The sequence below is a fragment of the Platalea leucorodia genome (assembly GCF_965183815.1).
Source record: "Platalea leucorodia genome assembly, chromosome: 2".
NCBI classification, from domain to species: Eukaryota; Metazoa; Chordata; class Aves; order Pelecaniformes; family Threskiornithidae; genus Platalea; species Platalea leucorodia.
Window position 1 is genome coordinate 85,044,998 of NC_138824.1, and position 25,303 is coordinate 85,070,300.

The 25,303-nt window shown below is 43.3% G+C and overlaps 2 protein-coding genes across 6 annotated transcripts in view; one reads left to right on the forward strand and one right to left on the reverse strand.

Annotated features, from left to right (window-relative positions):
* The first annotated feature begins 136 nt into the window (after window positions 1-136).
* PDHA1 (pyruvate dehydrogenase E1 subunit alpha 1) lies at window positions 137-13,469 on the forward strand. Of its 3 annotated transcripts, none has more exons than XM_082304221.1 (12): window positions 137-379; window positions 1,681-1,695; window positions 3,104-3,172; window positions 4,736-4,909; window positions 5,655-5,781; window positions 8,199-8,290; window positions 8,666-8,758; window positions 10,195-10,350; window positions 10,589-10,660; window positions 11,571-11,638; window positions 12,212-12,320; window positions 13,008-13,469. In XM_082304221.1, the coding sequence occupies exons 1-12, from the start codon at window positions 299-301 to the stop codon at window positions 13,170-13,172; spliced, it is 1,221 nt and encodes a 406-aa protein (XP_082160347.1). In that variant the 5' UTR covers window positions 137-298; the 3' UTR covers window positions 13,173-13,469. The 3 variants fall into 3 exon arrangements, with proteins under 3 accessions (XP_082160347.1, XP_082160348.1, XP_082160349.1); XM_082304223.1 differs by lacking the exon at window positions 1,681-1,695 and adding an exon at window positions 2,080-2,163 and having other exon boundaries at window positions 290-379; XM_082304222.1 differs by lacking the exon at window positions 1,681-1,695.
* A 72-nt stretch (window positions 13,470-13,541) lies between these two features.
* The window catches only part of MAP3K15 (mitogen-activated protein kinase kinase kinase 15), a gene marked incomplete at its 5' end in the record, with an annotated part of 91,318 nt that continues 79,556 nt past the window's right edge, over window positions 13,542-25,303 (reverse strand). Inside the window, 10 exons of one of the 3 annotated variants that reach the window (XM_082337809.1) lie at window positions 13,542-14,149; window positions 14,651-14,727; window positions 14,849-14,946; window positions 15,128-15,240; window positions 16,088-16,298; window positions 17,520-17,625; window positions 18,349-18,534; window positions 20,291-20,465; window positions 21,191-21,368; window positions 23,955-24,138. In XM_082337809.1, coding sequence (XP_082193935.1) covers window positions 14,029-14,149; window positions 14,651-14,727; window positions 14,849-14,946; window positions 15,128-15,240; window positions 16,088-16,298; window positions 17,520-17,625; window positions 18,349-18,534; window positions 20,291-20,465; window positions 21,191-21,368; window positions 23,955-24,138 — 1,449 coding nt within the window. In that variant the 3' untranslated portion in view covers window positions 13,542-14,028. Of the gene's footprint in view, window positions 14,150-14,650; window positions 14,728-14,848; window positions 14,947-15,127; window positions 15,241-15,379; window positions 16,054-16,087; window positions 16,299-17,519; window positions 17,626-18,348; window positions 18,535-20,290; window positions 20,466-21,190; window positions 21,369-23,954; window positions 24,139-25,303 lie in introns of those variants that run through there. The other 2 variants (XR_014230887.1, XM_082337810.1) reach the window with 2 other exon arrangements.

Consider the following 25,303-nt stretch of genomic DNA (forward strand, 5'->3'; position numbering starts at 1 on the left):
GGGCGGGCGGCCCCGGCGGCGGCCTGCGGCCAGCGGAACGGCCCGGCCCGCCCCGGCCCCTCGCCGCCGCCGCCGAGCCCCGCGCATGCGCGCCGCGGCGGAGTGACGCAGGGAAAGGCACCGGTCGGCCCCCCGCTCGGCAGCCAGTGCCGGCCGGCGTCGCGGAGCGCCGTCACTTCGGGGAGCGCGTCGGTTGGCCCGGGGGGGGGCGGGCGGTTGGCGGTCGCGGCCGGGGCGGCAGCTGAAGGAGAGTCGAGGACGGGGGCCCGCGAAAGGCACTGCCGCCCTTCCCCGCTCCATGCGCAAGATGCTGCTGGCCGCGCTCTCCCGGGTGCTGCAGGGTCCGGCCGCCGCCACCGCCGCCGCCGCCGGGAGGACGGTGAGCGCGGCCGTTACCTGCCCGGCCGCAAGGCGGGGGACCAACGGCCCCAACGGGCGCGATGGGGCCGCCCGGGGCCGGCGCGCGCCCCTGCGTGTGGGGAGCGGGGGAGGCTGGCGGGGGCCGGGCGGGTCGCGGCGGGGCCGGGCCCCGGGAGGCCGCGGCGGGCAGGGCCGGGCCGGGCGGGCAGCGGCCGCGCTGGGCTGGGCCCGGCCCGGCGGCGCGGCTGCCGCGGCGGGGTCACGGCTGTGCCCTTTGGCGGTAGCCGCGTGTGGCGGCTGGCTGACGGCGCTGCCCGGGCCGGAGAGATCCCTGCGGGGCCGCTGCTGCTCCGCGGCGTGAAAGCGTGGGAGGAGGCGCCGGGCGGCCCGGGGGCTGTCACGGGAGGGCGGGGAGGTCCGGGGGTGGCGGCGGGGGCCGCTGGGCTGGGGCTGCCCTGCCCAGGGACCCTCCGTCAGCTCTGCGCGCAGCGGCCTCTGCGCCGTGTTTATTTTCGTTACATAAAAAATATTCTGATGCATTTCTGAAACCCTCTTCCGGGCACTTTGCCTCGAGTCCTTTTATTTATTTATATTTGGGCTGTCGGCGCAGGGCAGATCCTAAACAGGGGGCAAACGTCCTCTTCTCGTTCCGTTCCAAATTCAGCCTCTGACCTTTTTTGGGCTGCTTTGCCTTTCTTTGCTCGAACATCAGGCTCTTTTCATCTCTTCCTGAATTTTCTTTCAAATGTTGTTATTTTTTTGGCATTAGTGTTTCATTTGCTGTGTTTTATTTCTTGTCTGTGAAAAAGGTCTTCCTATGTGTGTTGGGACTATATGGAATATGTATCTAAAAACATTTCCTAATTTACAAGTAAAATATCTATATAAAATTTTCAAACGGGGATGCCTAAACTTAGTTCTTCACTGCAAGTACTTGGCTGGCTCCCGACATCTGCATTTTCCTGAAAGTCCAAACTAGATCTGGTTTGGATATCTTAATACATGATTTTTGGATCCTAGTGATTACCAAATGTGTTAATATTTATCTTGTATTGTTCCTATGCATTTATAGTGAAGGTTTAAATTACCAAATAAATAGAAGCAGTCTTAATCCATAAAGCAGTATTTTACACCTACTTTGAGTATATTGCAAAGTGTAAAGGTGGATTTCTATGATGCAGAGCTTACCTGTAAGGAAACTACCTCTTGCAGTGTTCTAGTTGGCTAATAATTTGCTGACTTCTCCTCTCCTAATTGTTAGTTACTTACTTTTTTTCTTTTCTTTTTTTTTTTTTCCCCTTCCAAATGCTGCTAACCTAGGGAGCTGTTAGTGAGGTAAGGCCTGAATCAGTTTTGTTAAGCTTTGTTTTTGATGTGCGTACTGGCCATGTATTAGAACTTTTGCTTTTATCTCATATTCAGGGCAGGGGGGTTGGACCATGTGGCCTACAAAGGTCCCTTCCAGCCTCAGCCATTCTGTGATTCTGCGAATCCCAAACTCTTGATTTACTTCCAGCCCTAGAAGTAAAATAGTTTTTCTTCACTGATAATACTGATGCATTGTGGTAAACAGTGTAGAAACTTGGTTTAAATTAAAAACTCTAAATATTTAATATGATAACGTGGTGGGGGAAGAGGGGATCGTGATTGCTAAATCAAATATGCAACAGAGTAGGTAACCAAGATGGACTGAGAAATTTCTCCTGACTTTTTTCCAAGCTTTACACCCATCAACCAGACCTTTTCTGGAGACAGTGACCTGGACATTCTCAACATTTTGAAATAATGAACCTTCAGCTAAATGTATGCGAATTCCATGGTTGAATGAGCTACTGAAATTTATGTGTAACTTAATTAGCAATACGATTTTGCCAGTAAAGGTGTAGTGCATTCCTTATGCTATGGCCTCAACACATGCAGGGACAGATGAGTATCGAATCTGATGCTGCAGTGAAACTTACTGAAGTTATCTAAAAATACCAGATGTTCATTAGTCAATGGCCTGTGCTTATTCTTTAAGACCGAACAGTAATGTATTCCTAAACATCCTTCTTATCTCTCCCTTACCATGCCACCCTTTGTGTTGTTCTGTATTTATTTCATGTATCCTCAGGTATGTCACGTTTTATGTTTCTATATCATTTTTAAGTAGTGGCCATGCTGTTACCCACTTAAATGATACTCTCTTTCTTCGTTGTTATTGCCTTGCATGCCCCCAACTTCTCTTCTTATTGAAAAGAAAGAGTGAGAATAGTTCTTATTCCAGAAATCTGCTGGGGTTTTTTGTTTGGTTGGTTGAGTTTTTTTCAAACAAATTTTTTGTTCTATCATCAAGGCAAAATTCCAGTCAGTGCAGAGAGCCATCAGAACCTGCATTGCCTGTCTCTACTTATATAGGCAATGGCGTGTGAAGGGAAAAATAATTATTTTGGTGGTTTTGATGCTCCTCACTGTCTTTTGAAACTTACTGGTTTTATTTTAGAGAATCAAGGGTATTACAAACTTAAAATTCTGTTCTCTTTTTCTAATTTTAATTTTAAATACTGGGTTTTAAACAACTTCTAGCACATAAGTACAAAATAAAAGTTCTCTAGTATTAGAAGGATACGCCGCTGGTGAGTTTAATTCACAAATTATTTAAATTTGGGAGTACTGTTAGAAATTATTTGAGAATTCACCTACTTTTGCTTGATAATCATATTTAAATATTGCTCATGTTTTGTTTTTTGTCTTTTTTTTTAAGGCATCTCGAGTGGTGGTAGCATCACGTAACTATGCAGACTTTGCAAGTGAAGCCTCGTTTGAAATTAAGGTAAAGAAGCTGAACACTTAATACTGGCATTCTGTGTAAGCACTTGTAGATCTTGTTGTGATGGGCTTGCCCCCTTTTCAATTAGAAAAATACTGTTTGAATTTCCAGAACCACTCACTATCTGGCCTGATTGCTAAATGCAGCTGGAAGTACTGTGCTTGGCAGTACGTAGTAATGTTACTTGTTTCTTAAGAATGTGAAGTCGTGGTTCTTTGCAGCTGTGATACTGCAATGCAACCACGAGAACGGAGTCACAAAGGAGCTAAAGAACCTTTTCTGTTCTGAGGTTTTAATGTTTCCTTAATGCTTTTAAAACAAATAGCTGGTGTTTGCTGCCTGCCCTTCTTTTCATCTCCCTTTTGTTTATGGAGTCATGGGTGCTGTATCCCAGATGTGCAGCTGATTGAGGTCCATACGGATTTTGGAGGAAAAATATGGCATCCTTTTTAGTGCTCAACTTGGTGTTGCTTAAAAAATGGGCATTATATTCTGTCAGCTTTCCCCAGTGGCTAGGTCTTAGGAAAAAGCGATGCCTCCATTGGCAGTAGCTTTTGTGCTGGCTTTTCATTCAGGAATTGATAAAGGAAACTCTGAAAGAAATTCTTTAGTTTTCCTTTTACCCACTCCCTGTTTGTCCGTGCCTGTAAAGTATTAAAATTGTTTCACAGGCAAAAGGGAGGGAAAATATGTTTATATGAGAAGTCTTTTTCTGAGTAGATACAAGGTTTAGTGTTTGGTCCTGTGTTGATTACAAGACTCCTAACTTTGTATTGTTATGTGAACTCTGAAGCAGAGCTGTCTTAAGGGTGGTGTGCATGTGCGTTACATTAAATTCCTCTAGGTGTCAGTGGATTTGCTCTGGAGAGACATTGCTTTAATATAACCTGTCTTGAATCTGTATAGCAGTGTTTTGGTCATTTAATCTGCACTGACAGAGTAATTTGTTTGGTCTGTTCCACTGAACTTGACTGATTTTTTGTTTGTTTGTTTGGGGTTTTGTTTGTTTGTTTTGTATGGGTACCTAAAATCAGCCCTCTGTGCAACTCTATTGAGTCCATGGTTTGGGGCGGAAGTTGTACTGTGCACATGGTGGTTTGACTGGCAGGGTGGCTGCTGCAGCAGTGGTCTATTACTGCTTGTTAGAAGTGGTGGTAGAAGAGGTGAAGTCCAGTCTTAGGACCAGGTCTTACAAACTGTTTCACAAAGGAAACTCTTGTCTCTTCACTAAGTCTCTGTAGCTCTTGGCGTGCAACAACCATGGAAATGTGCTTTTCCAGTATTTTGTGAGGACTTTAGTTCATCTGCTGCTAGAAGGAACTACAAGGCTTCACTTAATGAGTGGAAATCTGTCTTGATTAAAAGTAAAGCTTTTATTTTCCTGAATTTGGGAATAGTGCACAAACTTTACAGTTATTTTGACCTGCGAATTTATGTTTTGCTGGCTTTCTTTTTTAAAATATATTAAAATCTGAATTTGAAAATGGCACATCATTAAAAAAATAAGTGATATTCATAAATATGATGGATTACTTTCAAGAAATGACTGCTTGTTCAACTTTGCAGAAATGCGACCTCCATCGCCTGGAAGAAGGCCCAAGTACCACAACAGTGATGACTCGAGAGGAGGGGCTCCATTACTACAAGACAATGCAGACCATACGACGCATGGAGCTGAAGTCTGACCAGCTGTACAAGCAGAAGATTATTCGTGGCTTCTGCCACTTATATGATGGCCAGGTAAGGATTTTTTTTCTAAGAGGTTTTATATTGTCTTACCTTACTTAATGTAGGGATTTGAATGGAGTGCAGAGTAAATCTAGCACTGAGCATCTGTGTACAATGTCTGAAGTTGTAGCTGGATCCATGATTTAGTTCATTATTTCTTTAAAAACAGTGTCTTAGCACACGAGGGAATCCCTGAGATCTTGGGACAGCAGTAGGAAGAGAGAGAAGGCAAGGTGCAGGTGAAGATCAGCTGAATGTGAGGAATGAGCAACTGCAGGATATTAAATTCAGCACATATGGAGGCCCACATCCTCCTCCTCAAGCTTCATTGATGTTTTTTGTTCCAGCATCTCATAGATCATGTGCCCACTAGAAAGCAGCAGCCAGGAGAAGGAACTTCATGAACTTAGTGAAACTTTGCTGTCTCTCCGTTCCCCCCTGCTATTTTTGAGTTGCAGTTGTTTATATACTTCATTTGGGAGATGGGGGTAGAAAAAGTCCACAGATTTTTGCACCTTCTAGTTGCCCTCCTGTCTGCTTTTGTTAGTCACAGTCAGGTTGGAATTTAGAGCCTAAGGCTGTTGTAGCCCCAGGCCTGCCACCCCTTGGGATTTAAGGCAGTCTCCGGTATCTGTGCTCTTCCTGTTTTCTGCTGATATTTGATGTATGGGGGATCATAGGTAGCCCTTGCCACACAGCTGGCTGTGGAAATCGTGTGCTTTTCTTCATTGCTAAGCTTACCTTTCCTTTGTGACAGGAGGCTTGCTGTGTAGGCCTTGAAGTTGCCATAAAGCCTACAGACCATGTGATAACAGCTTACAGAGTTCATGGCTTTACCTATGCACGAGGAGTGCCTGTTCGAGAAATTCTCGCTGAACTTACAGGTTTGTGCTAAGTGAAATGAGGATTCACATGCTGCTGTACTTGTGTCAGAATTTTCTATTCAAATTCAAAATTATGTCGATGCACGAAGTATACTGGGGCTTCAGGAGCCGTTTAGTGACATAGCAGAATAAATCAATTTTCTAATTTTATGATGCAACCACTTTTTACTATAAAACATAAGTCATAAGGAATATTTAAGTGCTGGTACTTCTAAAGCACAAATTCAGAACATTTTTCTTGATAACGTATGCTGTATTTGTTGTGCTGCGCAGCTTATTGAAATGGAACTTGCTGGTGGTAGATGGGTATTCTCAATAGGACAGGGCATTACCCTCCCTCAGAGACAGATGTGGGTTTTCAGAATTATGCTACGGAAGTCTTAGGAAGACTGGTAGACACTGCCTGTAATGATAAAGGGTTTGGGAAAATTTTACTGTAGCAAGAACATTAAATGGTAATCTAGACAGATCTAAGATTTTGCAGAAAGGAGGGATGGTTATTCACAGTAGGGTCAGAGGTGGAGCAGGGAAGAGAAGAGCGGATCAGCCTGCTGAACTCTTGGAGATCTGCGAACGGATGCCAGAAGTGAAAACTGAACAAGGAGTTGAAGGCTTTTATGAATCATGGGTATAATAAAGACTTGATCTGAGAATTTGCACGCTTGAAAAGTTAATACAGGAAAGCACATTTTGGAGGTAGAGAAGAGGTATGGTTTTGCATACTAAGAATGTATGTGTATTAAGAATGCATATTAATAACGTGCACGAAAGCCCAGAATCTGGTGGATGATCAACTTGCCAGGTGTCACGGGATACGGATAAGAAAGAAAGAAAATGAGGAGATTGTCATGACTGAAGCCTACTATTCACCCTGAAACTACAAGTATCAGTGGTGATGTGGGGTTTTTTTTTCTTTATTTCTTTTCACGACACACATCATCTATAGCATTATGCTTGGATTTAGTGGGGTTCTTTTAATTAGGAAAGAGCAGGTGCAGTTGGACTGTTGTTCCGAGAAATGATGCTTGGGGCAGGTTTCTAGAGAGGAATGCTGCTAGAGCTGATTCTTGCAAACAAAGATCTTGACTGAAAATCCCAAACTGAAAGGCAGCCTGAGTTACAATGACCAGGAAATGACAGAATTAAAAAGTCTTTGAAGGAGCAGGAAGCAGTCACCCAAAATCAGACTAGTAGACAAGATCCTATAGGAAACAAACTATCGAAAAAGGCTTTTCAGGAGAATTGTTGTTTCCCTGAGAAATGGTTTTGTGGACATCAATGCAGATTGTTCTAAGAAAAATAGAAAGTATAGCAAAAAGGGACATGGGTCAATCGGGAGTTTGTAGCTAAAATACAAGAAAGGATTGTGCAAAAAGTGGAGGGAGATTACTGAAGTTTAATTACACTTAAGAAAAAGAGTTTTCTGATTAAAGTTAGACAATCCCTTTTTTTTTTGCTTTGGCCCTAGCTGGCAGAATCCATAAAAGCTCACATGAGACCAATTCATAAACATATGAAAGGTACGAGAAAGACCAATAATAAAAATGATCCACTATGAAGTACAAAAGAGAAGTACAAATTCCAGAAAGAGATCCAGCATTCAGCTTCTAAAATAAACACCAAGGCTAAGGCAAAAACCCCAACCAAACAAGCTGTGCTTATTAGAAATAAAATAGAAGGCTCTGTGGTTAGTAACAAGACAGAATAAGAAATGGAGTGGGCTGATGAGAAATTCTGTCTTCCTAGATCAGCTGATTTAAATAGGGTTTGTTGTAATGTTTCGTAGATCACCAGTTATCTTCAAACTACAGCTTGAATAAAGCTGGGCTAGGTGACTTTTTGATGTTTATCCTGGGGTGGGGTGGGGAGTTGTCGGTGGGTTTTTGTTGTTTGTTTTTGGTTTTGTTTTTTTTTAAATGTCCTATCTGTAATTTTTACTTCTGGTTATTGTCACAGGGAAGACAAGTGTAGATTATTGCAACTAATTTGGAACAGTGTTCCTATCTTTCTTGCAGAAGCCAAAAGTAATAAGGACTGCATATAATTCTTCTTGTATATTACATATATGAGAAATATAGACCATGTTGGCTATTAAAAAAATTTATTTATCAGAAAGTGCTTTTGTATAGTAGGACACTGAAACTTCTCAGTTGGTTTTAAAATTTCTTCTTAATCTCATTCTGCATTTCCTGAATTCTGTTTTCATTATCATTCTCTTTTTCCCCCTTCTCTTATTTGTTTTGTGGTATATTTAACGGTAAACTCTTTAGGGAGAGGCCATTGTATCTTAACTCCACATAGCTCTAATGACAGCAACGTAGCCTTAGTGTTATTACCGTTAGAAATTGAATTAGATGTTCCCATTTGCATAGTATTTTTCCTCTGAAAAAATAAATTGCTTGTTATTCATGTTTCAGGTCGAAAAGGAGGATGTGTGAAGGGAAAAGGAGGATCAATGCATATGTATACCAAAAACTTCTATGGTGGCAATGGTATTGTTGGTGCTCAGGTATACACGTGACTTCTGCTTTAAAGCATGAGTTGAATTTGGCTCCTGTCCTGTGCCAGTGTTTCCTCTCGTTTTTGTGGTGCGAACTTGTATGCGGGTACCATTGCCCTGTGGCTATTAAATCTGTGATGTCTTTATTCTGGTTTGCTCACCGTTTTGTAAACTGTAGCAAAAATGAAACAAATTGAGCATAGAGTCAATGTTTATATTTTGGCTGTAATACAGATCAGAACAAATGGAAGTGGGTTGTCAACAACTCGTTTGTTGAGCAGATCTCTAACAGCGTAAATGCGTCTTTACGGTTCACAAGCTGCCAATCTCCAACGCCTCTAAACAATATTCTAAAATGTTGGTTTGTCCTGTGCTCTGTGATAGGTTCCTCTTGGAGCTGGGATTGCGCTGGCCTGTAAATACTTCGGTAAAAACGAAGTCTGTTTCACGTTGTATGGGGATGGTGCAGCCAATCAGGTAAGCCAGCTTTGTCTGGTGTGTCTGTGAGGAGGAGCGTGGCTGTGGGAAATCCGTTTCCCTTCTGCGAGCTGTGAGCTCTGCCTTTCCACCGAGTAGTGGGAGAGCACCTTCCACCCTGTCGGCGTAGTACCGGCAACCCAGGCAACGGCTGACTTGGAACTTGGGCTGCGATGGGCGCGTTGGGCTTTCTGCCGCAAGGACGCTGTATTAAAGGAGTCTACTGATACTGAAAAAGCAACCCCGGAGAGGGAAGGCAGCGTACGCCCTCTGCCCTGCAGTCCGCCGCAGTGTTTCGTAGGGCTTTTGTTGTGAAGGGCTGTTCGCTGAGACCAGCTTCACGTAGGCAGCTGGCACCTTGCAAATTCTGGACACTGGCCCATCTTATTTGTGTTGTTTTAGGCATTTGAGTAGGGGCGTGTTTCAAGTACGGTATAGTCTTCAGAGGGGTGGTTCAGATGAACAGTTAAGTTAATCACTAGATGCTCTTTACATATCAGGAATGTAGCACAGGCTTGGAATTTTTTTATCGTGTTTTGGGTCTGTCCTTCCCCAGCATCGTTTTGAACTGTGCCCTTGTCACCGGAGTGGAGGGGAAGCTTCTCAGCTCCTTCCCTCCTGGAGTACTCTAGATACTGAGGGAGAGAGTGCGGTTAATTGCCTAATTATTTGAATGCTGCATGAGGGCGGAGGGGTTTCCAGTTACTCTTGTTACTGTTTTTCCAGTTGTGCACGGCTCACCTAAGTGTGATACCCTGAGGTGTCTGTGCTGTAAGGAGGGCTCTGAACGGTAGCAGTGAAGGTGACAGTGCTGCTGAATGGGGCGAAACATGTCCCTTGATTTCTGAAGACAGAGGAGAGGACAGAGCATCTCGCAGAGCCACTTACTTACTGTTGACATTCCGGCCAGTCTTTTCATGTTATCAATCAGCAGAGACATTGAGCCAGATAAGAAATTGGTGGTTTAGAGTGACAATAGTGTTGATAAAATTTCCCACTTTCAAAACGCAGGTGGAGATCTCAGTTCTTGGTTTTACCTGCCTGACTTAGAGCAGCGAGGCTGATGCAGTCACTGTGGTCGAACTTTTCTTTTACTTTGCTGTAGCAGCGTCCTGCCAAATTAATCCGTTGTGAAGTTTCTTACGACTGTTGCTGAAATACTTCAGTTAAAGTTGAAGGTTTTGTGCTACCCTAACACAAATACTGAAATAGGTTTAAAAATTAAGTTCTGTAAGCTATTAGTTGAAAGTTAGCTTACATAGTGTAGCTTCTCTTTTCTTCTTGCTGAGCTGCAGCAAGTGGCTGGTTTCAGATCGCTTTCAGTATTAAAATTTCTCCTGGGCAGGCCTCCGCAACTGAATGATTCTCAGAAGAGCCCAGTGCCTGAAGGCTGAGCTCCCTGTCCAGATGTAACTAACTTGCTGTTTTTCTTTCAGGGCCAGATATTTGAAACATACAATATGGCCGCCTTGTGGAAATTGCCTTGTGTTTTTATCTGTGAGAACAACCGGTACGGAATGGGCACTTCGGTTGAAAGAGCTGCAGCCAGTACTGACTACTACAAGAGAGGAGACTTCATTCCAGGGCTCAGGGTGGGCACAGCCCCAGCTTTTTTTGAGGGGGAGTGGAAGTGGGGGGATGTGGGTGCACACACCTGCACAACACATACATTTGTATGTATTTCTTTTATTTATAAATATATTTATAAATATTTTTTTAAAAACATAGGAAAATTTGAAACTGAAGTCCTATTGCACTTGTGGAAGTACTGAAATTGGAAGTTTGGGGATTGGCATTTTTTTGCCTCAACTTGTCATTTCTGTTTACCAGGTGGATGGCATGGATATTCTCTGTGTTCGAGAAGCGACAAAGTTTGCAGCTGACTACTGCAGATCTGGAAAAGTAAGTCTGTAATCATCATTCCTTTCCCATAGGTGAAATTCTTAGGTTATTGCTGCCTAAAATGTTCCTTATCCATCTAGCCCGTTTTCTCAGTCACTGTTGAAACTTCCATTTGATCTTTATTTCTGTTTTTTCTCCACAGTACTGAACCTGTAAGCAATTGAGTGGTTCTTTAATTTTGTTAGCATTTATTAACGTGCAATTGATATTAACCAAGCATTTAAAAATATATATATATATATCCTGATGCTCTGTCATCTTTTTCCCCAGTTCTACCCCAGTTAAATTCTGTTGTGAAAGGTGTTCGACTGTCGGGCAGTTGTGTTCTTTGTGAAGAGATTGATTAGGGGAAGCACCAAGGCAGGCAGTAGTCATTCTACATTTACAGCAAATGGAAAGTGAAGTAACAGTTTTGTGAGTCAGCGTTAGTGCGGTGGTGACAAGTGCCTGTCACCCAAGTATGATACACTGGTTCTGAAGATTTTTAATATTTGGTGAAGAAGTGATGTTTGTGCTGGGAACCTACAACAGAAACAGGCTCACAGAGGAGAATAAGGTTCTGCGAGTTCCAATCTTACAGTGAAACAAGAGGCCATTTGAAATAGCGTGAGTAGTGGTGGCATGACATTGGAAGGGAAGAAATTGTATAATGCTGCTCAATAAGAACATGAGAATAAATGCTTACAATATCAACATATGCTTTCATTGGAAAAGAGCTAAGGTTTCACTTTACTAGTTGTGATAATGTCATGTAAATTAAACTGAGAAAAACTGTTGCCTTAAAATCTTTCATCACTGGTGCGGTTCACCTATAGCAAATACTTGCTGCTGTAACAACAAATTGGTCACTCAAGGTGGTAACACTCTTTGTATTGTTTTTTTTGTTTTGTTTTGTTTTTCCCCTTTTAAGGGTCCTATTCTGATGGAGTTACAGACATACCGTTACCACGGCCACAGTATGAGTGACCCTGGAATAAGGTATGGTGATGTTCGTTCTTGGCATTCCCTGAAAACAAATAACTATTGATGGTCAAAATCCTGAAGCTGTCATGGACTCGCTGTTTAAATCCATGGTGAAGTGCACATCAAGGTTATGATGAAATGGCTCTGAGCAGTCTGATCACTCGTCCCATTGCTCAGCTGAGAATCCGTGGCCGTGTGACGTACTTGTTTTACTTGCAGTATTAAGAGATTTAGTTTTGGAACAAGCACAAAGTCAGTTAAACTTCTGTGCTTCCTATTAATGAATTCTGCTTTCAGTGTGACTTTATGGTGTGTTCTAATTAAGCTTTGACTGAAAAGCAGCATGCTTGTCCAGGGTTTTTGGCATATTTAAAATCCTGTAAGCTGAAATTACAGAACAGTTGGGACTGTGCAGTCAAGCAGAATGCTTCTTAAAGCTACAAATATACAGGTACCAAAAAGACTTTGATTGCATTCCTGACAATTCTTTGGTCACACCTTCTTCTAAAAGTGAGCTGTGTCCAGAACCTCACCTCTACTCAGGGATGCCCCTGAAGAAGTTCATGTCTTTGCTTGTCTTGCTCCTAGCTATCGTACTAGAGAAGAAATCCAAGAAGTGAGAAGCAAAAGTGATCCCATTACTTTGCTGAAGGACAGAATGGTCAACAATAACCTTGCTAGCATTGAAGAATTAAAGGTACGGCTCTTAGTTGCTATTTAAGCAAGCTCTTGAGCATTTAAGCACTAAAAGCACATCATAGGGCAACCTGCACCCCTTGTTCTTTGAAGTTCTCTAAGGTTTGTTTTGACATCGCTTCTATTGGTGAAGTTTTGTTGCAGACCGACTAATGAAGTTGCACTCTGCCGGAAAGGCGTTTTGCTTTTGGGTGCAACTCAGTGCAAGGCTGCCTGTACGGGTGTTTGTATTTCAAACACAGCTCTTGTCATGTACTAATGTGTAGAAATCAAAATTGCCCGGGCTCTCTCGACTCCCTGGGCAGGGGGTGAGTCTCTGAAAGGGAAGTTATCAACAGTGAAAAATCCTAGTGAAGGAGCCAGGAACTCTGTGAGCAAATGTTGTAAATGCTTTCATCAACTCTGAGAGCGTCAGTGTCAATTTTTGTAAAACTGTGTTTCACAGAATCAGAGTTTAAAATGTAGCAGCTCGGCGGGGTCATGTTCCTCTGGCAATAAGGTACCTGTACTATCCAAAAGGGACAAGTCTGCAGTTTAGGAGGAAGGAAGTTCTCACAGGTTTTTAATTTATATTTATGGATAGTGTTAACACTAATTCTGAGCAATACTTAATCATTGCATTTAAATTCAAAACTATGCTGCTTTTTCTGAGCTGTCGTCTTCTAATAAGCATCCATTTTTGCTTTAGGAAATTGATGTGGCAGTAAGGAAGGAGATTGAGGAGGCTGCTCAGTTTGCTACCACTGACCCCGAGCCACCACTGGAAGAACTGGGGAATCACATCTACTTCAACGAGCCACCCTTTGAAGTGCGTGGCCCAAACCAGTGGATACGGTACAAGTCTGTCAGTTAAAGGCCTTTTTGTTGGCATAACTTATTCTTATGAATAAGTGAATGCATTTACAGGAACTATAATGACTCAGAAACAAACCTTAAGCTTATTTAAAAGCTCTTTCAAAAGACGAAATGTGTAGGGAAATCCATCACGGTATGGATTTTCTTAAACATGCTGAATGTTGTTGCAGAAGGAGCTAAATTAAGAGAAAGCAGTGGTTTATTTAACTTGCTATATATTTGCTCTATGGACTTTTTTTTGGATTGCTGTATGTGTTATGTACAGTGTAAAATTATTAAACTTTAACAACATTTATCTGGTAGTCTGTTTGCTTTGTTTCTTGACAAACTACTTTCCAAAAAAAAAAAGAAAAAAACCACCAAAAAAGCCATTTAGATGCTGTATTTTTGCTGCAGAAAAGTTACTAGATGAACACATCACACCAGGCTTTTCTTAGTAGTTCAGCGCGAGCAGCTTTAATACAAAAAGCTATATACATCCCTCTGTGGGGAGGTGACGTATGCTCTAGCACATCCCCTCCCTGCTTAAACCATCAGCCAGCAGAACTGTAACACATTTTAAGTTCACAGTTTTCACAATGCTAAAGCCAATCCAGGTGTGTGGTACCTGTTCGCAGAAAAGGGGTTTTGTCTCAGCTAATGCTTTATATTCCACTGATTGATAGGCATTTGACTTCTGCGTTGCTCTTTCATAAATAATTTAACTGCATTGATGCCAACTTAAAAGCTGTTACTATTCATTCACTGTGTATTACACTGATGGTCAAACAAGCTACATAATTGTGCAAAACCGGCAAGGCCACTGTACATCCATATATACATCTAATAATTTAAGCGTTAGGAATGTATATCTTTCATTTGCTTATTCCCATTGCATGTTCTCCTTCCGAAACTTTAATCTTCTGCACTGAGGTCTCACGAGCTGTTTGTCGGTGGTTTAATATTGCATTCCAAATTCTGCAGAGGAGGCCACCCCTGTATGAAGAAGCATGGAGAACAGTTTAGGGAAAACTCCCTCGTCTCCATTACTTTAAAGTGAGCAAGAAGTAAAATCTAGAAATCCCAAGGATATACCCATTATGAGAGCACATAGAAAACACTACACTTCTGTAAGGTTATGGCTAAAACAACTTCTGCCAGGTCAGCCAGGAGTTAACAGAACGACAAAGAAAGCACTTGAATCAATGGGTAGGAAAAATAAGTTCTTTATGCCTATTTTCCATACGATTACATCATCCTGACTGGTGCAGAAATAGTTCCCAACCTTGATAAATGCCAAAACTTGGATGGCTTGAAGCGCCCTAGGTGAGGTTGTTATCAGTTGTGAAAAACTTTAACAGAAAATCAGAGATGAAATTCACAGCAGTTGCCACTGAACTATCACTGACCTATTTCAATAACCTAGCTTCTAAAAAAGATTTTTTACAAATTACTTTAATTAAGCTCCTAACAATGAAGTAAGAAGTACTTTCTTACCGCAGCTGAAGATGCCGCAGATCATCTTTAGTGATATCATTAAGGACAGCACTTAGTGTATAATCTTCTTCAGCAAACTAAAAGGCAAATTTATTCCTAAATTAACATTCCTTCTTTGAAACCAAACTGCTAATGATGACTACAATGATGGTTTTTAAAAGGTGATTTTTTTTGTTTTAATTATTTATTGTTTTTTACCCTCTTAATTGCATCCAAGTCTGCTCCTTGTTGTTGCAGCCAGTTCATGAGCTCAGGGTCTGCATTCTCTCTAAAAGTTGCTGCAGACCATTGGGAATCTTTAACAGAAAACAAAAGTAGAGGTTAGTACCTCAGAACTAGGGCAAAAGTGATGGTTGTCAGACGACTGAAGCTTAAAATAGACAGTCTTTTAAGTTACCCCGAGCCAAATCAAATAAACAAACACACAATCCAATATATTGGTGTGCAGCTGTCAGAGTACGCAGTATCTCCTCGTACCTTCAGGTTTAAGTTTTAATCGAAGCAAGCGCAATTCCTCAGTTTTTTGCTCCAAAGATTGTCGTAAGAGGGTCTGATACTCTTTCTCCTTCTGAACTAGGTTTTCCAAAAGCCTGTCAGCATATGAGAGAGATCAAACACAACCATACTGAGAAAAAGTCTAGCTGAAAAAAATATTTATCATTTTTAACGACTACCAAAGGACAGAGACGCTTGAGAGAGACTCTCCTAAGTAACGTATTTTATGGCTTACAGAGTTCCTTTTGGTTGTCTGAGACTCAGCTTAGTGGTGGCTTTCATCTTTGCAGCATTCAGTGACTAGCTTGTCAATTCTGTTCTGTTGTTTTGCAGCCTCCCTGGGCGGAGTGGCTGCCTCCGTACTGTCACGTACTGCCGAACAGTATAGCCCTGATGTTTTACCAGGGACTTTCTGATCACAGACTGACATCACATCCATAAAGAAGAACGGGACCTCAGCTGTTAACACACCGGCAGCAGCCTACAGCTGTAGGCCCTGAGAAACAGGACAGGGGCTCTGTGCCAAGGAGCGGGCAGCCTGTCCCGGGGGCCAGGACAGAGCTGCTCCGGCCTCTCCTTGCAGGAACAGCTTTGAGGACACTGCCACTGGGTCAGGTGGCATCCGAGGAGCTAAGGAAGTAGGAAGGAAACCAGTTGCACAAGCCTCATTACTTAGCAGTAGAAATCCAAGATGACACTCTGCAATTAAAAAGTTAATTACACAGAAACAGAAGTTGTACTGCAGGCTGTTGAGTTGTCATACCGGTGCTGCCAGCGTATTCTGAATCCATCTGTGCTCCCGGAAGGTCTGCTTTATCACCGGGCAGTTGTACCAGGTGAGCAGTCTTTACGTTATGTATGTACGTGTCACTGTAGAAAGCCACGTCTGAGAGCTTGTCAAAGACTGCCTGAAAATAAATCCAGCCTTTATAGGAGGGTTACCTTAAGGTCTCTTGTTTGAGTCTGCCCAACTCCAGGCTAAGCTGCTGCTGAGCCTCCTGTGACAGCACAGAACTAAGGGTGCTGACTCCTGACCTGACGGCGGGATCCTCAGCCCCGTTCTGTTCCGTGGGCTGGTAACTGTCCTCCACTTCATCACCGTCCTTATCCCCACCTTCCGTTTCTGACGCTGGCTCAAAGTGAGCTCGAAGCTCTGGTAAAATGAAACGGTGTAAGAATAAGAATTGTTTTGGACAAGCCTGTCTTCAGAGGTACTACAATTTGTTCTTTATTACTGCTGAGGAGGTGGGCTGTTTGCACAACGGGCTTTCTTACAACACTGAGCAGGGGAGCAGCAAAGCCTTAGGTGAGCTGGAGCACAGATTCTCTGGCATCGATTCTAAAATGAGTGGCACTGTAATAGCTTGGCTGTAGCGTGGCAGTAGAGGTGGGTAGCTGTAGATTACAGCTGTAGAGATGACAAATACATTTGTGATTAAATGAATTATAAGATAGTTAATAAAATGTATTAATAAGAAACTCTTGAAAGCTTGCTTTCAAAAAAAAAAAAAAAAAAAAAAAAAAAGTTGTTTTCCCCTAATGCCCTGGACCAAAGAGTTGACAAAGCCTTCCTCTTTTCCAGGTAGCATTTCTAACCTCAGAGCTTGCTGCAGGTGGCCACCCTTCCCACCAAAGCACGGCTGGCATTCTTCTCCTACCAACAAAGTCCTAAAAAATTGGGCCGGTTTGGCTTGAAAGCCAAAGCAACTCTGGACTGAAAGGGCTCACTGTCACTAAGTGCTCTCAGAACATTCTCATACCGGAAAGGGCGCTCAGCACTTCAAAAGGAGTTATAAAACTACTTGCAAAATTCCTACCTAGACTTATTCCTAGAAAGTTCTTAGTCATTTATCCTCCTCCTTCTCGGTGGTGGTGTTTTTTCCTACTATCCGTCTGTAGGCCAAAACCATACTCCTCCTCATATTAATGCACTCTCTTCTCTGCATCTGTTCCACAGCTCAGTAATCATTTTTCAGAACACATAACCAGACCTGTGCAGCGTTACCCACCTTGGATTTCATTAAAATGTTGCACAGAGTCGTTTTCTTTCTTACTAGAAAAGCTCCACCTTGGACTGAATTTAATTGGCCTTTTTCTGTCATGGTTGAACCACACTGGTGGTGCAGAACCACTGGTTATCTCCTCATTACGTGCTGTTGTACTGCAAGTACAGCATTAATCCTCCAGATCAACGCTTCTTTCTGTACAACATTCCAACCCTGTGCCTTTGATGTAGTGGCACATGGGATGCAGTTAATGGCACGCTGACAGATTAAACATCTAAACTGTTCCATTTGCTATAACTCTTTTGATATGCGAACAGCCTTTTTTTAAAAAAAAATAAAAAAGATTATTTTCAGCTGCTTTGATTTACCTGGAATAAGAATAGTGACCGCTGCTTGGACTGCACGGCGAATTATGTTATCCATTGCAAACATCCAGTGGGGCCTTATTAAATGATTTCTTAATACTTTGTTCACCTATAAATAAATAAGCAAGTAAAAATAGCAGCAAACAACATTTGCTTACACCTTAGGAAAGAGAATCTTGTTTTTCAATAGTCAGATGCAGTTTTATGAAGTAATAACTGCATGAGCTGCTAAAACCCTCCCGCCTTTGAAAGTCTGCACAACAGATTTGACAGTTTGAGGCTAGAGCTTTCAAACCGTACCCAGACTGTGACATTCAAGTCCCTCTAGAGTACAAGGAGAGGTAGAACTGCAAATAAACTCAGGATCCAGAACAAACAGAGCTTGCGGGGTCAGGGGCAGCCCTTCAAGCACCACGCCCCTTGCCTTCAAGGCCTGGCTGGGAGTGCCCCCCTGGAGCTCACCGGGGCTCTCACAGCAGGGCTCCCTGTCCAGCCCCGTGTGCCCCTCTGTAGGGCTTCTCTGGTGCCCCTGGCTACACCCCAGCCTTCCTCCTAGGGCAAGGAAACTTTCAGCCCTGGTGATCCACAGGTCACCAGGCAAAACCTGACCTTCAAACACCTTTGGTCGTTTCTTAGTCTCCCATGCGATCAGTCACCAGGGCTTTGTCTGCCCACATCTCCCACCTTCCCTGGCGAGCGCAGGAGCTTCCGAGGAACTGGGGCAGAAAATGGCTGTTTGGCATGAGCAGGGGCAGAAGGAAGAGGCGTGAGGAAGGGTGGAGAAGCTGCCCGGGAAGAATTCCTCTCCCCCTGTGCTAGGCAAGGGACTCACCGCATCCTGAAATCCAAACAGCACCAGATGAATCTGATTGATGGAAGTGCTGTCAAAGTCCAAATCCATTTTCAACTTGGATATGGTAGAAGCCATCACTCTCTGCTCGGGAGAACGTATGAAGTCCCTTAAAATCCCAATAATTTGCTTGATATGGGCCACTGAAAGTTGCAGTTCTTCAGAGCTCTGGAGAAAAGATAATGAATGTGTATCAAGTAAATCCCAGAGTCATTAAACATCTAATTAGTAGCATTAGCATTTTTAGGCTTACAATTTATAGCTTTGCCCATGTATATTTCACACATGCACAGAAATCACAGAACTTCTGTTTCTGCAAAGCCTTTATTTTCTACTTTTTTCTAACTAATTTTTTTAATAGCAATTCCTATTTTCCAAAAAATAAATTAAAAGTCTACTGCTACTGTGGCTGTCACAAAGGGAAGAGGGTCCAGATAATATCTACACATTTCTGCAATGTACTGCAGAGGGCACCTCTCCTCCATAAAAACAGCAGCGTGAGTCGATAAGAGACCCAGATTTTTTAGATGCTATCCTTTCAATAAGCTGAATCTGGACTTATATCTAATTATGCAGACATTTGATTTCCTTAGGCAAAAAAATATGTTTACATATGCATTTATCATAAATCACAAAAAGATCTAAGATTACACAGTGATAGGACTCAAGTGTTCATTCTATGATTTGCAGTCCATAACCGCTACAGTTAAAGCCATCCAAGCGCCTGTACGAGCAACAACCTGTATAATTAAAAGGTAAAGGGAGAAGTATTACAGAAATTATGGAAAACAGGTGATTACAGTAGTGCTGCAAAACAGCTGGAGACTGAGGTAGGACTTGCTGTTACTAAATAATCCTTCTTTATCCTGGAAAATATTTAGAGCCCTGGTTGTTTCTGACTAAGATCTCACATATGAATTTTAGCCCTCCATAAGGCTATAAGCTATCTTGCCGTTCAAGCTCAGAGCAGAAATTGACCCCCATTGCTTCCCCAGCCTGAGTTTGTGGGCCTTCCTCTTGGGCCTGTAAAGCTCTACAGGAGCCCCCAGGGCCTGGGGCGAGCCGCCCTGCACCCAGAGGCAGTCTGCTAGGGAAGCGAGCGACGGGGGAGAAGCAAACCCCAGCGCTGCGCAGGGGCGGCGGCCCATGCCGGCTGGGCCGGAGCTGCCCCAGGAGCAGCAGGGCCCCCACCAGCGGTGCTGCAAGCGTCTTTGCGCCAAGACCAACGCCAAGCTGGCCGGGGGTACCGCAAGAAGAGTCTGCGGGCTCCCCTCTACTGTAAATGCAGTCCAGGTGAAAATCCATAGCTTTGGTAAGAACAGATAATGTCAGGGGCACGTCAGAAGCAGACATTAAGAAGAAAAGGCTAAGCAATCAACTCTGTCACTGGTGTGTGGCTTTGCTTGGCTATAGGTTAACCAAACATATGCTTTTTCTTGCTCCTCTTTACAGTCATGAAACCTTCCCACTCAACCCTACAGAAAATCTACCTTAGCTTTTTAAAGATTCATGTACTGTGTTCCTGGCACCTAGTTTACCCATGTTTTGAATAACAAATTGTTAATCAGTTCTCTATCCTTAAAGCAAACAATACTTATTACTATCTGCTGCTCCATTTCCATGTCCTTAAAAGCCAAAACAAAACACAACATCAAAACCACCCAACCCCCCAACCCCACATCAAATGCCCCAAACTTCCCCCTCCAAAAAAAAAAGCAAGAGCCCAGCAGCAGGCAAAGGGCGGTGTTTGCTATCCATTCAGACAACAGCAAATGGCTCACACAGTTACGGGTTTCAGAGATTAAAGATATTCAGAAGGAACAATCCAAGCACCTTCGCTTATTAGTTTTCACAAAAGGAATGATACTGCCTAGCTTGTTATTTTCCTTTTGACGTGGGAAAAAGAGAGCTGAAGTGAAATTACCTGTGCAATACAGTCCTGCAAATTGGAAACAACTTTATTCTGTTCTTCCTTGAGGATTTTATATAGGATCGCTCGGCGTTCACTGTCCTTCCGCAGCAGAAACAGACCAGAATCCTTATCCTCAAGAGAAGAAGAGGCACTCCTGTCCTCCGAGGCCGAGCCCTCATCAGGCACGCTGTGTCAGCAACCGGGCCACATGTACAAGAGAGACCACAGCATTAGCAACACGGCAGTACTGTCAGAAGCGAGCAGGGATACTTTGGAGGTTAAAAAGTGAGTTAAACTACAGCAGTGGATTGATCACACTGTTAAACACTAATTCTGAGACAGAAGATGGCTCAGATCCTCAGCTGGCATAAACCTCACTGAAGCCGAAAGCACAAGGCTGATTTCGTCCCTCTAAGAAGCTGGCATTAATGTCACCCAGCACTGGTTCGGTTTTGGGGAGGAAAGCTGAAAACCCTGGACTGAGATAACTACTCATTTTTTCTGGCCCCATACTGTAACATACTCATTTGAAAGTATTGCTTTGTGCTCTCTGATCAGCAGAACTATCTGCTGCCCCTTTCCCACATTTTTTTCATGAGTACATGGAAGGGTCAACTCTTCTGCTAACTCCTGCATCCATATCCACTCAGTCAATAAGATGGCTGACATTTATTCATTGGGAAGGGAAAAGCATATAAATACAAGGAAACCTTAAGGAGAAAGAATCATTGCTCATTAATTAAATATAGACAATATTTAAATTAACTGGTAACTTGCCTATACAACTCACTTGCTGTTTAACACACCTGCTTATCTAGTCATTATGTGAAAAAATTGCCCTCAGATAAAATATAATGTGAGTTAAATCCACATAATCCCTCATGGGTGTCAAGCGACAAGCAAATGCTTTACCTTAGTAAATGGGAAATGGGATGCTTTGTCTGAATCTCTGAAATGGATCTCTTTGGCCTTTCAAAAAACATGTCATGCTGTACATCAGAGTCTGGCGAAACAGAGCCATGCTCACTGCTGCTACTGCCAGCCTGTTCTCCATGGATCGGCAGCGGGAGGGATGTATTGCGATTGTAATCTAGGAACAGACATTGTAAAACGTGTAACAGAACTAGGCAGGAGAGGGCAACGTGCTTAAAACAGCTGTGATCATCTTCAATGATATCAAGACCTCATTTTGCAAAATGGCTGAGGGAGGGGTAACCTTCTTGACAGAAAGCTGCAATACAACTCAAAATCATTATATGCATAAGCAATAAATGGTGTGAACGAGCTAACTGCTGAACCCAAAGACAACAAAGCAGCTAGATACTCACATGAAATGCCATTTTATTACCCTCTCTTGCATGCACACACACACACACCCACACTATACGTACACACAATCCCCCTTGCTGTTGATCTCACAAAGTGGTACAACTGGATATACAGCTGTTTAAAGAGCCTGAATCAAACCAACAGGTTACCATCAGCTGCTCCACCAGCCGTATCTCTAAGCCGAGAGCACTCTGCTACCTGCCCTCCTCACCTCTGCCAGACTGTGTTAATGGACATATATTTGCACCCTCTCTGACACCCAAGGCATCTGCCTTGCTCACATGTCCCCTTGCCCTCAGTAAGGACTCTCTCTCTTAGCACGAGCCTGAAGGAAATCTCTTGTCCCTTTCCAATTCATCTTGAAAGTAAGAAGAAATAAAAAAATAACTGATACTGAGAGCTTCCTATAATCCTGATTGCCAGTTTGCAGCTGTTTGATAGGAAAGGTAAGGAAGAAGTTCTGTCAACTCAGAGTGCACACATCCATGAAGCTAAAATATCACAAAAGTTTTTGATGCTTGTCACTACAAATTAGGGGGGGGGGGGGGGGGGGGGGAGGGGGGAGGAAGAGAGCTAGAAGTTGAAAGTTGTTCAGAAAGCTCTGACATACTCCAAGGTACACGACCGATGTTCAGATGGCTGAGGTTAGGCAGTCACAGAAATGAAACAATATATGACACCTTCTGAGAACTGGTTCAAGGCATCTCAGCAGTACAGAAAATTGAAAGTTGTTGTCCCAAGAGTAAGGGCTGCGATTTGCTCTGGGCTGCCTTTATTACTGGAAAGAAAAAAGGCATATAGACAGGATGGAAAGATGGGGACAAAGGTGAGGAAATTGGCGGCGAGGCAAACGGTAGAGGGAGGAAACAGGGTGAACTGCGGCATCTGAGATTATGGCAACTGCTGGGCCAGGACCTGCCTTACACACCCAAAGTCCCCTTGCAGACGGCTGCAGCAGCCAGCACCGCTTTCCCCAGCGCCAGCGCAGCGAAGCACACGCTCGGCTGCAGCCATGTTGCCTTTCCCTCCCCTCACCCAATAGACAGTATTCATAGCATTTGCCCACTCTGCTCACGTCCATGGCCATCACTGAGCTTGCTTCTTGCTGCAGCCCAGTGCTTAACCCTGCAGCACCAGATCCTCAGGCCATCTGAAGGAGCCCCGTAACCTCATCCATGAGTGGGAAAAGAGAAGAAAGGAGGAAGGCAGGAGGAGGGAGGGGGTGCAGAAGACAGCTGCACTTCCCCTGGTATTTGACAAAGAACCTGTTGCTCCCAGGCCAGCTAACAAGGCAAGCTCCACCCTTTCTAATGCCACACAATTTTTCCAGGAAAATGTTCTCAGCCAAGGGCTGAAAAGGCCACAGGAGAGCATTGTTACAGTGGGGCAGAAGGCTACAGCCTGCCAATAGCTCCTGACTGCCACTGCCCTGGCTGAGCAGCGTGAGCTCTCCTGTTAGCCCAGCGTAACTGCAGGGGTTGCAGTTCTTAGTGCCCCTCAGGGCAAGAGATTGTGCCCATTTCCTTGCTGAAACCAATTCAGCTAGATGTCATAAATTCTTTGCTAGTTTTTCCCCTTAGAATTCCATTCTTGCAGATGTTCCCTGCTGAGGGGGAAAAAGCTCAAAAAGGGAAGCAATTCAACCTGCATTGGGTGTGTGTGCACGTGTGTGTGCAGACAGGGGAAGGAAGCAGCAAGACCAATGGCTTTGCTTGTTTTTAAATGGATAGTTCCTTCAAACACTAATTATTTATTTGGCAGGTCTATATTAAGATTTGTTATCGCTGAGAAAGTGGCTGATATATTGAGACGGGGAAGAACATGCTGGGCAGATAAAACAAAACAACCCACTAAACAGCTCCTTCAGCACCTATGTGCCAAATTTCCAAGTTCAATATCAAGTTTGAAAATACCGACCCCCTTGTAGACCCTAACACCTAATAGACCCACATCTTCAGGTGCCAAGCACCTACTCTATAAAACTCAAATCTCTGAAGTGTATATAATTGTGAATCTAAAACGCAGACTTGCTTTGGAAAGTCTTTGCCGAATGTCAGTTTTCTAATTTTAATTTACTATAAATGAGGCATTTATTTTGGGGGAGAGGAAAAATGGGGTTGGGAGGTTTCAGCAAGCAAAACACAAAATAAGCAAGTCACCATATTTTGCGGGAATTGTTAAATTTAAATATGTCTAATTACAAATCACAGGCACTTTCAACAGTTGAGTTCCTGCTGCTTTCCTGGCACAAAAAATGTCCTTAGTAAAAGAGATTGCTTAATGATTCCAATCTTTTATATAACACTTAATGATGATGTTGACTTGGATTTGGCTGATAATTCCTTACCTGAAGGCTTGAATGCAATTCTGCTTTTCTTGCCCTTGTTTACTTGTTTCAGGAAGGAATCTCTGAGCAAATCAGATGCTGTAACACGTTTACTAGGATCAGGTTCAAAACAGAGCAAAATAAAGGCTCTTGTTTCAGCGGACAATGATTCTGGAATTTCAGGATGAATCTTAAACATCCCAACCTGCAAGTAAAACACAGATACGAATTGTTTTTACTAAATAATTTTACTAAACAACTGCAAGAAGACCATGGGCCAAAGCTTTCTTAGTATGACCTCTCACACTCTCGCTGACTCTCGTGGCAAAGGAGCGATCCAGGTACCCACACAGAGCAGTGAAGTGACAAGGCTCTGATCCTGTTTTACTGCATTGTAAACATGGCGTGAATGTCCATGTGGTATTACACAAATGTCAAGTTAGGGATGTATCCAACCATCTACCTTCAGGCAGTCTCAGGATCTGGACATCATCCACACCAAGTGCTTCAAATGCTGTTTCTTCTACCAGCATTGAGAACTGCAATCCCTCCAGCGACTGCATATGCTTCCCATCACCCCTGCCCAGTACCGTGTCTATCCGCTGCTGACTCCTCCAGCACGTTCGTGCCCAGGAACGGGAATAACTTCCTCCTCTAGCACCGACTGCCTGCGGCCTGCACCTGTTCTGCTCCTGCCGCTGCCAGATTTCCTTGTACGAATGCTCAGAATGACCTTGCCAGACCTTGTCACCCCCCCGGCACTCAGGCCAGATGTCTTCCCCAGCCCTTCAGTGTTATTTAACTGAAAATCACATGATGTCCAAAGGTTTAACAAGACCCCCCACTCTTTCTTTAAGTAATGAAAAATGTACTTCTACAGGTTGCTCCCTAGTGATTTTTCCAGCTCCTGCACTGCCGCCTTATTCTCTAATGCCAATTTGGCATAAATGTTTTGAAATGAGAGTTGTGTAACACGTGTGCACTGTATGGCGTGTACCTGGCAAGATTATGGCTTGTAGTCTCAGCATCTTTACATAAAACAGGCTCTGGAGAACAAGCAGAAAGACAGTGGCCCCAAGGGAGATAGTAGCCCAGCAGTTAAACAAGTGCCAGCTGCTTGCTAAAATGAAGAGTTGTTATTATTATAATATATTATTTATAATATTATTATACTATTATAATAATTATAATAGTAATAATTATAATTATTATAATATAATGTTATTATATTATATATTATATTATTTATAAACTCATTATACAGCTGCATTAGCACACTGTGGCACCACTAGGCACTCACAATAGTGGTTCAGCTTCGATGCAAGCTGAAGCAAAAAAGGCTGAGCAGTCGTGCTTCTGTTCAAATGACA

Coding starts and splice junctions, on each gene's coding strand:
- PDHA1 (XM_082304221.1), top strand. CDS start 299: ATGCGCAAGATGCTGCTGGCCGCGCTCTCCCGGGTGCTGCAGGGTCCG. Junction 3,173..4,735: donor AAGCCTCGTTTGAAATTAAG/GTAAAGAAGCTG, acceptor TCAACTTTGCAG/AAATGCGACCTCCATCGCCT. Junction 5,782..8,198: donor AATTCTCGCTGAACTTACAG/GTTTGTGCTAAG, acceptor TTCATGTTTCAG/GTCGAAAAGGAGGATGTGTG.